The 17995-nt window shown below is 36.0% G+C and overlaps 1 protein-coding gene and 1 non-coding gene across 3 annotated transcripts; one reads left to right on the forward strand and one right to left on the reverse strand.

The window, feature by feature from the left end:
- Positions 1 to 726: 726 nt before the first annotated feature.
- LOC113706761 (uncharacterized) lies at positions 727 to 17573 on the reverse strand. Of its 2 annotated transcripts, none has more exons than XM_027228746.2 (23): positions 17350 to 17573; positions 16286 to 16542; positions 16096 to 16164; positions 15881 to 16018; positions 15685 to 15802; positions 14588 to 14670; positions 14189 to 14284; positions 13534 to 13702; positions 13292 to 13434; positions 13140 to 13226; positions 12771 to 12956; positions 11419 to 11586; positions 10295 to 10415; positions 10127 to 10196; positions 9370 to 9457; positions 9153 to 9273; positions 7249 to 7442; positions 7033 to 7141; positions 5589 to 5744; positions 5306 to 5408; positions 4379 to 4552; positions 2252 to 2397; positions 727 to 1211 (listed from the first exon to the last, which is right to left on the reverse strand). In XM_027228746.2, exons 2-23 carry the CDS (start codon positions 16529 to 16531, stop codon positions 1018 to 1020), a joined length of 2979 nt encoding a protein of 992 aa, XP_027084547.1. In that variant the 5' UTR covers positions 16532 to 16542; positions 17350 to 17573; the 3' UTR covers positions 727 to 1017. The 2 variants fall into 2 exon arrangements, with proteins under 2 accessions (XP_027084547.1, XP_027084548.1); XM_027228747.2 differs by having other exon boundaries at positions 16286 to 16583; positions 17350 to 17504.
- On the forward strand, positions 4041 to 4113 carry TRNAF-GAA (transfer RNA phenylalanine (anticodon GAA)). Its single transcript has one exon. It is a non-coding gene; the product is annotated as a tRNA-Phe (tRNA).
- Positions 17574 to 17995: the final 422 nt, after the last annotated feature.

The raw sequence follows: 17995 nt of genomic DNA on the forward strand, positions 1-17995 counted from the left end.
TCTGAGTACGCTTAGAGATAAGAAACGAAACTAAACTGTGTTGCAAAACTCTGAAACGGCCCTTAAAGGAAGTCACCCTGGTGGTGGTTGGAGGCTGCAATGCCCAAGTAAGAAGTCCTCGGGGAGGTAGCCAGAATTTTGTCGGTCAAAAATCAGATTTAACATATGAAAGTGTGTTGAACTCTTTTTTTTTGTTAATAAGAAATTGTTAATTTAGACGTGATATGCGCTCTATTCTCTAGTAAATTTTATTTATGGAAGATACGTCAAACCTGTTTAGTACCTTATCAATAAATATAATACATCCTGAATGCACTTTACAAATAAAAATATCTTTTACATCAAAAGTCATAAATATAAATGTCATGTTAGCCAACCCAAACTTTGGGCACCAAATACTTAAAGGCTCGAGCTCGATTTGATGACCATATTTGAGTAGCTTGAGCTCCAATAGAATTGTGATTGAACTACTCACAAATTGCTTGCTCGTTTGCCATTTAATTGAGTAAACAATTATACGCAAAAGCTATCCCTTTAAAAAAAAAAAAAAATACCTATCATTGACTCCATTTCTTGCAGACTCAAACGCAATCATTTAACTAATCAGATCTAACCAAAGTTGTTTTTAACTTAATTTGCGCGCTTCACGTTAATCGTAATATCAGGCACTTGCAAGACCTCCAACGCGGGCAATTTCTACCTTAGGTAGGGACTAGGGATTGAAGATTGTATCTGAATCTGTCCAATGCATTTCAATTTGATTAGATTCTCACAATTATTTCCTCAACTGAATGATTGATAAACTGGACTTATTGTTGCATCCTACATGTTTTAAGGCTACTGATCATTCCAGCCAACAGCTGAATGCTGAGGGGAGAAAATTCCCAATTCTCAACCCACGAAAAGTGACCTCTATATTACAAGGAGGACCAAGTAGAGCTTGAAGACAACAACAACGGTGCACAATTGGAGACATAGGTTAATAATTCTCGACGGCTTTCCAGTTCCAATTCACGCTTAGGATATGCTTATCACCTCGTATTCATGAGCTATTTGAAGAGGTGATTGATTTGAAACAGGCCTTTGCTCAGACCAAAGCTCTAGATTAACAGTTCCAGTACCCCAATGTACGAGACACTTGAAGACTTCATTCTTGTTGAACCGGTTGACTAATGCCAAGCGGAGGCATTTATCTACAAGCATCCATTCTCCTGCACACCATGATATAGAGACAGATCAGACATAGACCAAGCGTGACAGAATACAGGTCAGAAGAAGCTTGATATTTTCTCTACAGGTTTCTCCTGCAAAATTGGTCCAAAATGGTTTGATGAAAAACTTGATTTATAAGCAGTATTACAGGAATTTCGATAGCTATAGATGCAGCTCTGATATTGTATTTCCACTAAACTGAATAGCCTAATCAATCTAGCTACAGTTGCTCACTCAAAGAGCATGCTTCTTTTGATGAAGAAATTGTATAAGATCCTCGTATTAATCAAAGTGAAACTTCCTGTATAACTTTAATCAAGAAATAACACCTTTGAAGCCCCATTCAGAATGATATTAAAATTGAAAATTCAGCTCCTTTATCAGTAAGTTCATTAGAATGCAGACATATTTCTTTCCTGACACACAAATTAGCCAAATGAAAACACAACTAAATACCCAGTCAGACCTCGGATCATCCTGACATAGAGTTTCCCCTATTCTCTACTTTCCCTGGTCTTCACTTGGTAAGAATTACTTCTTTGACTTGAGATGATAAATGATCAGAATACAAAAAGGGAACAGAAGAAACTTGAACCAATACCACTATGTGTAATGATAACCAAAATGACATGAAAGTCTCAACATTTATTCCTTGGTGAAAACTTGCTTTGAGATTTTGTATGTTGATACGTGAACAGCCACCTAAAGGCGTCTCACGTTTACCAATTCTATCCACTGATAAACAATCATAACACCATCTAAACTTGAGATGGTTCATTTTCTAGTTCGATTTGCATGTGTTGATGAGCAAAAGTTGGCTGGCGTGAAAGAAGGAAATCTTGGAGAGTGTAAATCAGGCAACTCAGTATCAAAGAATGCAAATCTAAGTTTTGAAGATACAAGCAACAATGAAACAAGAAGAAAAAGATCCACATGAAAAGTCACATGGATACTTTTGGTATTGCTACTACGAAGCTGTATATTTTGACCTTTTTGATATTTAAGCATTGAATGTAACAGAGAGGACAGAAGTTCTTACCATTTGGGAGAAGATCCCCCTCAAAATACTGCTCCCCAGACTCTGGCCAGATTTCATGCTTGGACCCATCGATGGAGGTAAACTCCACATATGATTCAGTTGGATGGAACAATGAAAAGCTAGGATGCACTCGCAAGCATACAAGCCTACAGAAAAGTAATTGCAGATGCTATAAGTGATTGGAAAAGAATACGAAAAGGTAAGCACAAAGAGGAGACAGAGGGAAAGGAAAGAAAGTTGCAAGCACGAAAATAGCACTTTTAAACTACTGAAACACAGTGCACCTGTACCACCCTTCCCCAGTGCCCAAACAATTTTAGAAAACAAAGAGAAAGAAAAATGCATTGTGAAAGCTAAAAGGTTGAGAGCTTCAAGTTTCATTTTGGATTGCTTTTTAAGTCGATCAAACAAGAAGATTGCCAAATACTTCAACAAAACTCACATAATGCAGAAAGTATGCACCACAAGCATTAAAAGTTCATAGACAACTAGGCACTATGGTGTTTAAAATTGGTTTTGGCTTGGTGAATTGGTAATTTGTTAAATCAACAGTATCAGAGAACACAATTGCCAGAATAGGACAATCACTACCCCTATATGCATCCCCTGAAAAATGAAACTAGAGGCTGCTTAGAGTACTGAAGTTTATTGCTCACTATCCAAAACATTAACAGTAGTAAACACATTCCATGAAACTGCTTGGTTATCTTAAATCACATTTCAAAATTTTCCATCAGAATAGATTACTAATGACCATCTCACAAATCACAATGCTTCAAGGATACTCAAATTAGCATGCAATTAGTGACAGACATTTTGCATAGCACTTCTTGAAAAGAGATATCAAGAAGAAGCTTCAGAGGCCAATACACATCATGTGCCCTTTTGCCCTTCCCTCTAGGAATTCAGTTACAAAAGGCATCCCCACTTTTGTATAGAGCTTGCAGCATGCCAAGCCAAGCCCTGATAAAGTAATTCACTTTGCATTCGAAACTACATACTCCATTACAAGATCTGAAGTGTATCTTTTTGTTAAACTTTGGTGTCTACATGGCCTTAATTCCGGTCAATCTCATACTGAACCCTGATCTTTTGGTTATTAATTAAATTCTCAAAGATTAGTCAATTTAAGGGATACCATCAAGTCTTCATAATGATCTAAGTTCCAAGTAGTCATTAACTAGATCTGGATGTGGTCTATTTAAACCATTATTAAGCACCCCAAGCTGTGCACAGAATTTCTTTCCTTGTATTCTCTATTCAGAACCTAACAATCGAGATATTATTACATTCAAGGAGCCTGAAGCACAATCATAAATCAAATAGAAAGAATTATAAAAGAGAAAAAACCCCAACGCCAAGAATATATAAGTCCTGATAAAAGAAATTGTAATACTAAAAGATTAGAATTGCCAAAACACATTTTGCAAATATTAAAAAAAAAAAAAGAAATGCCTGACTATTCTCTAAATTCGATTCTTTTATGAAAATTTTTGTTGAAAGAACATACATAGATATATTTTTACTTATCATTAATATTACCAGACTCAATACACAACATTTTTTTGAATCAACAAAAAAATTATGGATAAATCCATTAATAAAGCAAATCAAGAAAGAATTAATAAAAAAATAAAATACTTTACTCTATTTCGACTTTAAAAAAATCAATTGATACTATTAACAATAAGACAAATTCACGTAGACAAAACTTTGTAATCCCCTTTCCTTCTTTTAATTGATATAGCCCCCCTTTTTCTCATAAGATGAGGATGCTACGTTGGGACTAGTTGGGATAGCTCAGCTGGTAGAGCAGAGGACTGAAAATCCTCATGTCACCAGTTCAAATCTGGTTCCTGGCACATGATTAATTTGCACAAGTCCCTCTTGTATAAATTAATTGATATGAATCAACATTCATATTTATAGTTTAGATCATAATAAATACATTGTTTTCCACTTCAGCGAGATATACCCCATCTATTTTATAGATGGGTAGAATTTTTTATTTTTAGATAAGTTATCTAAAGAATTAGACCAGAAGAAATTTTGTAAATTTCATCAAGAGGTTCATCTCATGCAATTAAAGGACACCTTCCCAGCAATAATAGGTGAAGCAGATCTAACCTTGAGTATCCTCCCGATCCAGCACCAACTTTCCGAGCTACAATTCCAGACTCAATTCGGAAAACTTTAGGGTCATCTTTTGAGAAGGATATCTCCCTCTGAAGAACTAATCCACCACCGATGTCACCTTCTAGCTTAAGAGATTCAATTTCCCCAGACTGCTCCAGATCCCGCCTGTAAAAGAACAATATTTCCATAAATCATTTATGCAATAACTGGTAGTTCAATTCATTTTTGAAAATAACTACATAAAATAACATGACTCCAGTATTGCATAGCATTCATTGATACGGTGTAAACTATGCTTTGCAAAAACAGTTTCCAGTACAAACACAAACTTTGAATAGGATAAAGTACAAAGCGTCATAGAATCTTTGCAATTTCTTATGTAACATGAGATTCAAGTAATACCTCACAAAAGATACTATCATGAATTTGTATTCAAACTAAACTACCAAACAAATTCACACAAAACTGCAAATCAGGAGGAGAAATAATTATCTTAGAGTTCAGCTTTGAGGTAAACTTGGAGCGAATACAACACTAGCAGCAATGTCATTCCCCTTGAGACAATGTTTCCTTTTTCTTGCATCATCAACATGTCAATGACAACTTTGGCTCTTTAATCAGCAAATGGTCAAACTGTCGTTTCCAATAAAGCTATATTTTTACTCTCTTAAGAAAGCAAATGATTATCATTGGCTACTATGTTCTGCTTTTACCAAATTGACCTACATGATTGATTCAATTCAAGCCAGTTGTTTGCTGTGCGATCAAACTGTAAAAAGGCTTTGCCACATAACCTAATCTTCATCACATCCTAATGGAGTTTGTTGGATTTAATTATACTGGAAAACTAGAAACAACCTTTATAGATGACAGCATGTACAACTATAAATGCAGTTGCACAATTATTCATTAACTCACTCAATGACAGAGTACTCCTCAGTACATCCAGCAGATCGGTATTCAGTGCCACTATACTCTTCATAGCCACTAATCTCAACCCTACTGTGAAGCCACTGAGTTCCTGTCATGAAGCCCAAGCAAAATAAGATGGCTGAATTTTTACACCCTAACAACTCATGGATATTATCTCTGAAGTCGAGCAATATGGATAGGCACGGCAGATCCGAGTTAATAGAGTTGTTTCCTACCTGGCTTCTAACACTTACTGTTTTTGCAATACAAGAAGCTATGGCATTCCTACCTGAAGGACCATGCTCCATTGAAATAATTCTACCACCAATCCAAGGAACAACTTTAAGAACCCAGTCTCCACTTTGCAGAACAATAGGAGTCCTTGATAGCTCTGCACCTTTGTGGCCAGGAACATTATCCGCATCTGGTATCCTTTTAGCACTCTCTGCAAATTTAACAACCAATTCAGAAATCACATGGCAGTGGAAGATATTCACAACATTTTTAAATTTACGCGTCAACACCTATCAGGCCAATCAGAGTGTAGCAAACATTAATTTCAGCTTCTCAGACCACAAAATGGAAAAGTGGCATAAGATATCTCATTGTTATTATGTTAAATGAAAGAGACACATCAGATATGACAATACCCTGACAACCCACTTCATCACAGAAAGTAATTAACAAATGCACAATTACTTGTAATGATTTGGTCATGATATGTATACATCTTGATTACCTTTGTCATATAGATGTGCAAGTGCGTTACTGCACATACGTATCAACTTAAGAATTTTCATATTTGTTTGCATGCTTCTTTTTTTTTTTGGCCCCGCCCAGGAGGGAGGGGGGGAAGGGTGATGGTGCAAAAGTTATGTAGAACTTCCTGACTGAAGTATTCAAAGGTTAAAAAGTTTCCCATGTGTCTGTTTTTACAGACAGTAACATCAGACAGAGTACTGCATGGTCTTTAAGAAGGTCCATACAGAATTAAAGGTTGTCATGCTTATTCATCTATGTCTGAAAATGATGCCAAAAGGAAAAAAAATGAAAAATGTCAAGCATTTGATTTCTTGTATTTCCTACAGACAAAGTATGAACTCACGGTTAAGGTGGTGCAAAGCTGCCAGCTTTTGAGGAGGCACTTTTTTGTGTTTCAAGTGCCTTCCATTTGAGCATTTTCCATGGTGGATGATGTCAGCCAGATATTCAAGTCATACTTAGTCAAAGATTCTTACACTAAAGGAGGCGGTTTCAAAAAGGACAAGAGTGTAGAGGTGGAGGAGACCAAAAAGGTTGTCTTAATGGTAAAGGTGTTAATTGCACTCATTATAGGGGATCGTAAATTTCAAAACCTAAGCTCAGCAATCATAATAACATCAAATGTCAAAATAGGCTTGCAATTAGCAGAATCATAATTTTTTGGCCATGCTAGCAGCTATCCAGTCATCAAAAGCTTGGAATGATGTATAAGCACCAGCATGAGTGTCAGTGACAAGCTAATATGACTATTGTGGTACATTTGGTCATTTTAATCTGCTTTAATTCTTTTATGAAATATAAGACTAAGGTTGTAAAATAGCTTGGTAATGTATAAACAGAATTACATGCATCCATCATACAACATAAACAAGCAGTCCAAGCCATAAAACTACTCCTCAATATGAATGAATAAATATAAAGAAAAAAGAACACCAAACTTGTGCATTTTGTACGAAAAATTAAAACATTACCCATGTGACTTTTGTGCCGTTTTTCACTTGCTAACACCATATTTGACACTTCATTTTCTGAAGGCAACATAATTTGCATAGTTTCTCCATCGGTGCCCCACGCTTCAAGCTGCTTGAACGTGCAAATACACAATAAATTTTCTAAAAGCATTCCAGATTGAAGAGATCCTAGCAACATGACATAGTAACATTGAGTTCAACAGGCAGGATACACACCATAGAACCTCTGCCAAGCAATAACTTCACTTGTAAGTGACGATTTGGCCTTTTCCACAAGCCATCAGTTTTGGAAACACTAACTGTGACAACTGATGACTGGAGTTCGGCAACATATGTTGTTAAAAGATATTCCCCTCTACTATACTCATAGCCATCTCCAGCATCCTCAAAAAGGACACCTTCAGCTTTACCTGAAAGTTTCAAAAACTAGATCTTAGTACCACGTGGATGCTGCATATTCCACTTGTCATAGCATCCAATATTAAGAGAGAGTTATATTCTATTAACCTAAGAAGATTTATAAGGTTGACCAGAAGAAGATATAGCTCCTGAAAGATTGCCACCACATATAATGCTTAAGCCACAAAACCTCAAATTTCAGATTCTTTCAATAAAACCTTCAGAAAAGCACTAGTGGAATTCAATTCCTTGTTGCATGGTTGGCAAATCATCCTTCACCAATCCTTTATGTGCTAGTTTCATATTTTAAATATTCTAGGCTTGTCAAGTTTTCATCAACTTCTGCTTCAATGTCAATTCTCAGTTTCATTAGAGGAGCAACAGTTTACTTCCTTCATAGGAGAAATCCACATTACCATCAGATTCAATAAATTTCCATATTTTAGTGCCAAGAATACATGCACAACCTAAGTGTCTGCGATTTGGAGAGACAATTAAAAACCAAAATTGAGAAGAAAATGACAGAATGACCAATTTGACATTAGGAAGTTGTGGGAAGTTATACTAGCCAAAAGGGCATTGGAAAAAAGTATAAAAAGTGCTACACTGGGAGTGATTTTCATGCTTTATTAAAGTAGTAATGAAGTGCAATATCTTTAAATAAAGCTAGAGTAAGGGGATTTGAGTATTAAACTTTCATTTATGCCTCATTAAATGTTTATTACTAAAAATCTACCAAGGATAAACCATTAACTCATTATAATTCCCAATAACTTCTATACTTTTTTTTAATCAAATTTTTCCTTTAGTTTTAACACAGAGGGTGTGCCTTTCTCACTAGTAAAACATGATATTTCTTTCTCCATCAAAAATTTCGGAGGATAGGATAAGAAACTTCAAAGAGAAAGAAAATCAGATCAAAGGATAATCAGACCATAAAAGTTCTCTTATTATTGTGGGGACTGCAAGTGCATGTAACAATGCAAAGAAACAACCACATGTTATTTGCCAATGATCTCTTGCATAAGAATAAAAATTGTCAAAAAAAATCTTTATGGGAGAAAGGTAAAATCTTGACTGTTCTATAGCGGATGGAAATACAATCCATTTGAACAGTGTTCAGTCATTGTCTACAAAATTAAGTGAACCGAAGTATTGCCTCCCTTACAATTGAGCTAAACTACTTTATATTACTTTTTTGACAAACCTGGGGGACATAAAACTACTTAGCATAACCAAATTTTATGCACTCTTAAGAATTTGTAATGGAAGCAATACATAAACAACTGCATTTGCCACAGGTAACCCTGAAATAAATCCATCTCCAAATTTTTATATGTTCCAAAAACCCAGGTTTTGAAAAGTCAATGCTCTGCAATTAAAAGAACTATCTTATCCAAGGAACAGGGAGAAAAAAATCTAAGCTGCTTCAAGGATCAACTAAATAGCTGGATAGTCTGGCAGGACACCCAACATGGAGATACAAAATGAGAAAATTGCTCAACTTCACAAAGTTTCCAACTCCATAAAGAACATGAAACTTAGGCATGGACAGTATTAAAAATCCATGTTGAGGCATCTCTTGTTTGAGGTGGTAAATCAAGAGAAGTTTGAATCTCAAGCATACCACTATATACAAAAGCATAACAAAATAGACCAATCAAATAATTACTTCTTAATATTTGTATTTTGCAAAATCTTTTTCACGAATTGCAAATTACCATGTTCATCTAAGGCGACAAGAAGGCACAAGTCATCTGTAAGATTAGCTTCGCCAACATGTTGATATGGAGGACCAACAGGGATGATTGATCCACCTTTTAGATACAACGCTGGTAAGTCCTAATAAAATCATAAAGTAATGAAACAAGTGGTGAGTCAAAGCATCACAGACTATCAAAAAGGCCAGACATGTTTCAGATGATAAACAACAAATACCGGATGTGAATCTTCGAAGTCAAAACTCAACCAAATGCCTTTAGGCAACCTCAGCTGTGTTTGATCCAATTCCTGGTCACGCTGAGTGCTGCATACGATCAACTTCAACGTTACAAATTTTTTTACAATTAAGCTAAAGAACAGTGTAATTGATCAACATTACAAATAAAGACAAACAATTAAAGAAGAGAAGATAAAGGATGATAAATAATCGACAATTAATATTAGTGCAGTCCTCCTAGAAAAGTAAACTTTGAGTACTGAAAGAAAGGCATGCCTCAGCTAGATATTATTAGAGGGATAAGCATAATTAAACAGGATTTCCAAAAAGAAGAAACCTGAAGGGTCAACCTAACCCAAGTGGTAACAAATTCATTAGTAGTTCCATTTTAATTTCCTGACCAGTCAAGTCCACCTTTAAACTCTAGCATTGCCAAGGCTGGTTGCAGCTCTTATCCTTATTTCACTGACCGCATGCTTAATTTACAACCTTACCAAAGGCAAAACCTATTTTCCCATAATTCCCAATCCGTTTCTTCTTTTTGACTAAGCAAGCTCTTATGCATGATATGAAAGCATTAGAAGTTTTCGTAGTTCTTAGCTCCACACACCCAATAAGTCCCTTCAGTCACTAATTTCCAGAGTTCTGGATATACAATTATACACTAAGCCAAGTACGAGAAACACAATGACTAGCAGAAAGTAAAGACAATTGTACAACCACATGGTACAGCAACTCTGAAGATTAAAAGAAAACCTGGCTAATATGAGAAGAGGCCCCAGCATAAATGAATCTTCACGGGTTCTTAGCTTGGGGTCTTCTGGATCTGCACATAGAATGCAAGAATTTATGATTCAGAAGACTTTGGAGAATAAATATTTTACTAACATGAGGACGAAATAACTGATGATAACAAGAATTTACCGGCAAAAAGAATGGGAGTTGCCACAGGTACACCCTTTGTATGAGCCACATAAAACAAGGTGTATATGTGTGGCAAAAGGCGGTATCTTCTCTTTAGTGCTAGACGGCAAACTTCTTCACACTGTGAGAGTAAAAAGTTCACCAGAATACACGGTAAGTATTAGAGATTCCGAAACTCAAGATCACAAAAACAAACTGAATTCAGGATTGGCAAGCAAGTAGTGTTTGTATAGGTTCAAAACCCATTCTCCGCATGTAAGTTTAACTCCTCGGTAAAAAAGAGTCAAAACCTAACTGGACTGAGAAACAGATTGAGTATATGCATCCTTTTTCTTTTCTAATCGGGTCTTTGCTCCCAATATATTTCACCTCCCGCCAGAATACAGAAGGATACTCCTCAAAAGAATAAGACTCTATCATGTCTTCAATATAACTTCACACGGTCACCACCAGGTCTGTCATTAATCAGCTTCTACTTTTATCATGCTGGTTATCTTTCATCTTTTTCTTACACAATATATGCTTAGTATATTTACTGCAGCCAGGGTAGCAATCCATGTCCAATTGAAAAATGATAAGATTCTTACAGTTTTGGAACAACACCTATTCAAAGTGTCTACAACCATATGGAAAAGATCAGTGCTTTCAGTAATAAATATAAGAAATTGGGCCTGGGCTAATCCAACAAATATTAAAAAATGCCCTGTAGAAAGATCTAAGTATACCAGAATGAATAAATCATGGTCTTGAAGTCTTAAAAGAGTAAATGGAGCCATTATTTCACAACAGAATAAAGGAAAATTCTTATTTTGGCAGAGATTCAATAGTATCATTCTAAGAAGCAAGGCGGCTGCTTCAAATGAGAAGAAAATAATGGTAAATTTGACAACATATTCATTCATAGGGCACTGAAAAATGCATAAAATGCCCTAAAAATTGAATGAAGACTCACACTAAACCTTGCCAAGGTAAATTGAGTACTGAAGATATCAAGCAAGGACAAACTTCACCAAAAGACCAAAGGGCACTGAAAAATGCACAAATGCCCTAAAAATTGAATGAATACTCACACATAAACCTTGCTAAAGTAACTAGAGTTCTGGAGATATCAAGCAAGGACAAACCTCCTCACCAAAAGACCAAGGTTCGTGATCGTTGGTATCAGCCTCAGAATGCCCACGACAGAATGGAAACAAGGACCCAATACCCATCCACCTTCCAAAGAGTTTCGGCGTTGCATTACCAGCAAATCCACCAATATCTGGCCCTGAAAGTGGCTGACCACTGAGCCCCTGTATTTTAAGTTGCCTTAGGTATAGCAGTTAAACATGATAAGACAAGTAAACATCACCACTTTTGACCGAAAAGAAATATAAAAACACAATGGGTTTAAACAGATATGCAAAACCATAAAATCTAACTTCAATCAACATCAGGTAATTCAGAACAAAGAGAAAGGCAGTACATTTTTTGAACTTTACTCCATAATCAGAAAGGAGAAAACAATAGTCTGAGTTTGAGAAGGGAACTAAGTATTACCTATACATTCATAAAGCCAGCTATTGATGAATTATTTAACATAGTATCTGTATTGAACGCATGTTATTATTTCAAGGATGAGTATTCATAAGAGCAGCAGCATTGAATGGTACATATTTTCTTATCTATAGCGAACAAGAGAACATTTGAAGATAGAACTACTCCATGACACAAGTTTAAAAAAAAAAAGATGAGCTTTCATCTAATAAAAAGAAATGGAACAGTATCATTTAGAAGAATAACAAACTTATGTTAAATCTCCAACATACAAGGTCATTTGAAATTATAACTAGTAGAAGTGACATCTTGGGGCAGATCTAAAGGTTGTCTGGCTTAGATGGTTTATATATTTTAAAAATCAGAATGCAGCTCACACTAAACTGGAAATGAAATATAAGAACACATATTCTAGGCGAATGGATTAAGTTGACCAATAAGTTGCAAGATTATGCATATGTGCATGCATAAGTCTAATTCTACTTAGCTAGTATGAAAATAGAATGGTAGGGTGAGACAATGAATTTCCATATATTAAGATCTATTACCCTGGCATCAAATGTACAAGTTTACCAGCTCTTTAGTTGGGTTATTGGATTCCTTTTAAGCAAAAACTCGAAAACCTTTACTCAGAAGGCAAAGCAAAGTGCAATGCATTTTGCCACCATGAAATCTCTAGGCAGCTTGATATTTCTAGGGAGATCAGTGACCAGCCAAACCCTGCTAAGAGATGGGCTATCGAGTGGATCGAATGCATGACAAGAATTGATTCAGAAAATGTCATTTAGAATGTTTACTAAGATAAATGCTATGTTTCTTTTTTGTTGACAGGTTAAATATGTATCAATAGCCAGACAGTGCTTACAAACAAAGAAACAGGCGTGTGGAATAAATTTATCAGACATAGAATCCAAAGCCTGATTATTTTTCTGTCAATTACCAATTGAAGAACCATGGAGATGCTCATGTCAAGGTGTTCCCAGGTGGAAACATTGTCTCCTGTCCATGTAGCAGCATATCTTTGACTACCTACAAATCCAGCTCTGGTAAGAACAAATGGACGTCTATTTTGATCAGCTAATTTCATGCCTTCATATGTGGACCTTGCCATCAGCATGCCATAAACCTAAAATGCATGACAAGTATAACCAAACACATCAGAATAACCAGTAGCCGACAACAAAAAGCAAACAGATTCAAAAGATTATCCAACTGTTAAAATATGTCAGCTGTAGCACATTAAATAAGACTCTGAAGCATAGTTCTCTCATGTAACATAGAGCAAAATAAGGAGAACGAGGAATCATACATTGTGATAATGTGAGTGAATCTGGCAACCTCCGAGTTCATCATCTCCCCTGTGAATGTTGTTCTCAGGCATTGTCTTTGTTACAGTCTGCAATGAGAAATTATTAGGCAAGCAAAAGATGAGAGGACATACTGAGAGATCACAAACCTCACCTTGAAAATAGCTGGTTCATTCATATCATTCCAAATACCATCTACACCATTGGCGGTGAAATCTCTAACAAGATTAGCCCACCATGAGCGGGCTTTTGACTGAGTGAAATCTGGAAATACACAAGGGCCAGGCCATACTTCACCTAAAAGCAGATGTAGCATGTAAAAATATAAAATAGTCGGAAGACCAAACAAAGGCACAAAAGCTTCAAGAAGAACAAAGGTGAAATTCATATATTTACCTACAAAAGGCTTCCCATCTGCAGTCTGAATCCAAATATCTTTTTCTGAACCACTATCATAGACAAAATAACCTTTTTCAAATTTAATCCCTGGATCAAGCATCCAGATCGCTTTGAAACCATTCTGATGAAGACTGTCAACCAGACATTTGGGATCAGGGAATTGCTCCTGAACCAAAATAAAAATAGTCCACATAATTCAAACTTAGGAAGCAGGACGAGGTAGACTCCAATAAAATTTGATAACAAAATAATGAGCCTATGCATGTCAGGATGATGAAGCATAATTACAACTGTTTGCATTACTCATTTCTATGTTTTTATTCTCTTCTGTAAGATCACAGAAGATACAAGTCCATCTGCCCATAGGTATCTGTGTTTTGGCTATCTTTAGACTGCGGAAGTTCTACAAATATTGCCAACTCTGTGTTTATTAAATCCCCAGAACAACAAAGAAATTTAGCAAAGCTGAAGGCGAAAGAAAAAAGTGACGCAGCATAAGATTTATCACTAATGAATATCTTATAATCCACTGTCCAGAAAGTTATAGATCTCAGAGTCACAGCAGCATTAGAAAGTTATAGTTGACCAAGAAGGAATGTAAACAACAAACAGTGAATCCATCGTTTGTAACAAGCAAAGAAGGAGGACTTGCCTTGTCAAAAGTGAAACAGCGAAAACCATCCATATAGTCTATATCCATCCAAATTACGTCACAAGGAATATTTTTCTCCCGGAATGTCCTTGCGATCTGCAGTGTATTGTAAAGGGAAAAAAACAAGGAGCACAAAGTTCAGGAGGACAGGACCGTAGAGTTCAGAAGCTGTCTGCAACTATTTAACTCGCACAATAATAACAACTTCCAATTTGATTAAAGCAAAGAAATCTGCAGATGTGAACTTGCACTGCACTGATTATAAAGCTTCATAAGGAAACCACTGATTAAATACCTAAAACAAACATAAATAGATGTATATGAAAGTGCTAAATAAGAACATTGTACAACAACAAACAGGTAAACCATGTAGTTTAGGAAAGAGTAAAATAAACAAACCTCACGAACTCTTGCATCTGAGGCATAGCTCCAACGGCATTGGTGATAACCCAACGACCATTTTGGGGGCATAAATACAGTGCCTATGAGCAAAATGCATACTTGAATTACTAATACTTCAGGAATAAGAAGGAGAATATGATAAGATAAATAAAGTGGAATCATGAAAAAAGTCTAGGCATGTTAAGGCAAATCCAAAGGTGGCATTTACAGGAGATTTAGAAATAGTAACACATTATAAATCCAAGGAACTCCTATATGATGGAAAGCATCACAAACCATTCACTAAAAGATTTTAGAGCTAAATATTACTACAGAACTTTCTATGATAATCACTCCTTCAACAGCTGAACATCAATCAGGTGGGACAACATAGTTAATTCTACAATAGGCCCTCAAATTGCACCTAACACACTATCATTTTATAGCTTCAGTTGCATTGTCACTGAACCACAGTGATGCAGTGCAGATTACAGATATCAAGATTTTGCAACACAAAGAGATTAAAAGAAGGAACACAGATCACAGGTATCAGATAGAAAGATTTAATTATATTCATGGAAAAATGTCTACAAGTCTAGAAACAAAAGAGAGCATGAGAAGGAAGACCAAGATAAATTTGAAAGTGTACTAAAAAATTGATGCAATTTCTCTAGTAAAAAGGAGGAACTTTTTCGAATTCTAGTCAACTAGGAGTGTCAAGTTCATCCCCATATTTTAATCTTTGTTTTGTGACCAGATAAATCTGATGTATTGGTAATCATATTGGTGCTATCTACTAATGCTTAAAAACTTCAAGTTGGCCGCAGCACATTAAGGTATGCCATTTTAAGCATCAGATTTGTTCCTGATCTGGCAATGCAGTCCTAAATACTAATTTACAGGAAAGAAGCGCTACACGAGGGATGTAAGGTGATCATAAATTGGACAAAATTTGGAGTATTGCTTTTTTTTTATTGCATGGTCATCCATTAATCCCTCTCCTGACGTCATCCATTATGATAAAGGGAAAACAAGTTGATTGATTCAGCATTAATTGCCACCTAAATTTTGAGTTAAGCAAGAAAGACAAAAGTGAGATAAGTGAGAAAAAATACCAATTGCATGGGAGAAGGATATCAGAACATCAATTGGTGAAGCAAATGGTCCGAATGTGATAATGGGATAAGAGGGTTGAGCGATAAACTTCACATTAGATTCTTTGCGCAAATCAATCTGTTAAAACAACAGGTCTATGCCATCAAATTGAGATCCATTAATAGATATAGAAAGTACATCAGAAATGGAAACTACCTCACAACGCCTTGTCGTATCTGCAAGTACCCCAATTGCCCCTCCATCGGGAAGGACAGCAAGCACCCAAGGATGTGATTGGTACAAGGAGGTGGTTCCAGCTCCATAACCCCATGCATCAGTGTTCCACGAAAATACCTAGAAGTCATGGATTAATTTTCATCTAGGGTGCATTTAAAAATATAGCCTGAAGAAAACCAAATAAATTGACATACCCGCTTTCCTGTTCGTTCAAGCTGACCACTAACCTCTCCTGTTCCGTAGAAAGATGTACCATATGGAAACTAAATCATGAAAAGATTCACTTAGGTCATTCTTGATTTTTTTGGATAATGACGTAATTATCAAATGAAAGAGCACGGATGGAAAGGCAAACTTACAGAAGATTTGCAATACGTAACTTACCTCAATCTTAACAATCTGCTGTCCAAGAACACAAACAAAAGTAGGAATATATGATGGAACTCTATGATCACTAGATATTGGTGTCTCTCTATCCACAGGGTTGACAAAAGAAACACTTGGAAATGCAGCATTTCTGTCATCTGTGGAACAATCGAAACGGAAAACTCCATCCTCCAGGATAGGCTCAAAAATCATATTCCCTGATCTCATATCACCAGTCACTGCTGTCCGCTCACATCCAGCCATCTGAGAGTAAACTAAGATTGCACCAAAAAATCTCTTATTTTCACCCTTTTTTCTACATTCCATGAGATAATATCAGAACATATTTCCAGGAAAACTTTGACAAATGGCTAAAATATCATTAAAACAAGAGATTTCATCATTAGATCAAACCTTCTCATCATGGGAAACTGATTACCAATCATTAAAACAGAAAATGATGACTTATATAATGATTACATGAATACCACAGGACAAAGGATTGCATTTTATCAATTGCATGCAGAAGAAATTTGCAGTAGAATCTGAGACTTCATTAAAGGAGAGCTGCTCATCTTTACTTAAGCCCGAGCGCTTACTCGATGCCGATGTCTTGCAATTTGTGAAATATTACAACACCTTACTCCCTTTTTAGAGGCCAAAGAATTCAAATTCAAAATCCCTTACTGTGATTGACCAAATTAGAGAAGTTAAAATCAATTCAAAGTACTTGACATGATTACCCTCAAATCATGACCAGGATCAGTTTACTTGTACCTGATCAATCCAACATAAAATAAACAGGTGAACTTAAAAGTATCTAAATGTTGAAACACTTGCACAAGAATAATGATCCAAAATTAATTCATTCACACATTCAAGTACTAAGAGTTTAGTCCATGAGTTTAGTCCATCAACCAAATCCATCTGAGTCTACGAATTTCCAAGAAATTTAAGGGTATAAAAATAAAAAAAGCAACTATCCATTTAACAAACTTAGATGCATATAATTAAACTGAAATCAACTAGATTCATGTTATGGAACTGACGAATCGGCATCAAATTTTATGGGAACAACTAACCTGTTTGAGTTTGAGAAGATGCCTAGGTGGAAGCAGCGCAAGAAGTTGGGTTTCCTCAGTGACCCATTTAAGATTCTTGCATTGGGACTCCAACTACATGCAGTAGAGAGCCCACAAGTGTACTGATTTTTTTGGGACAAGAACAATGGCCTACTTGCTTTAGTACTAAAAAAAGAAGTCCTTTTTCCATCTGGGATTTATTCCCCAATAAATAATTACACTCTGTATAATAATTAATTCACAAAGATTAATAGCTAAGGGGCAAACTTCTTAAATTGATAATGGACTAATTAGTAGTACCATAATGTTTTGTCGGGTTTAAAGATTCTTGCTGGTTGTTACAGCGAGTGGAGCTACGCGCGGAAAGATAACATTTTTATCAACCATTATGATTGTAAGTACATCTTTGGTTGGGCAAGTCAAGAGCGTTTGAGAAAGAGTCCCCCTGTTTGAGAACTCTGCAGACATCAAGACAAGGGAGGGAAAGTAACTACTCTTTCTTTCTGGTTCTAAAAAGTGCAGACTTCTTGTGGGACTGATAATGGCTTGTGCGACGCGTGGAGGTGTAGAGAAATATACGGGTGAGGGAAAGTTTAGAATGGACAATAAATGAGGGAATAAGGCAAAAATGCTAAAAAGTGCTATG

Source organism: Coffea arabica, chromosome 8c, assembly GCF_036785885.1.
Source record: "Coffea arabica cultivar ET-39 chromosome 8c, Coffea Arabica ET-39 HiFi, whole genome shotgun sequence".
Lineage (NCBI taxonomy): Eukaryota > Viridiplantae > Streptophyta > Magnoliopsida > Gentianales > Rubiaceae > Coffea > Coffea arabica.

Coding starts and splice junctions, on each gene's coding strand:
- LOC113706761 (XM_027228746.2), bottom strand. CDS start 16,531: ATGGCTGGATGTGAGCGGACAGCAGTGACTGGTGATATGAGATCAGGG. Junction 13,435..13,533: donor AGATGGGAAGCCTTTTGTAG/GTAAATATATGA, acceptor ATCTGCTTTTAG/GTGAAGTATGGCCTGGCCCT. Junction 5,745..7,032: donor ACGGCACAAAAGTCACATGG/GTAATGTTTTAA, acceptor TTAAATTTGCAG/AGAGTGCTAAAAGGATACCA.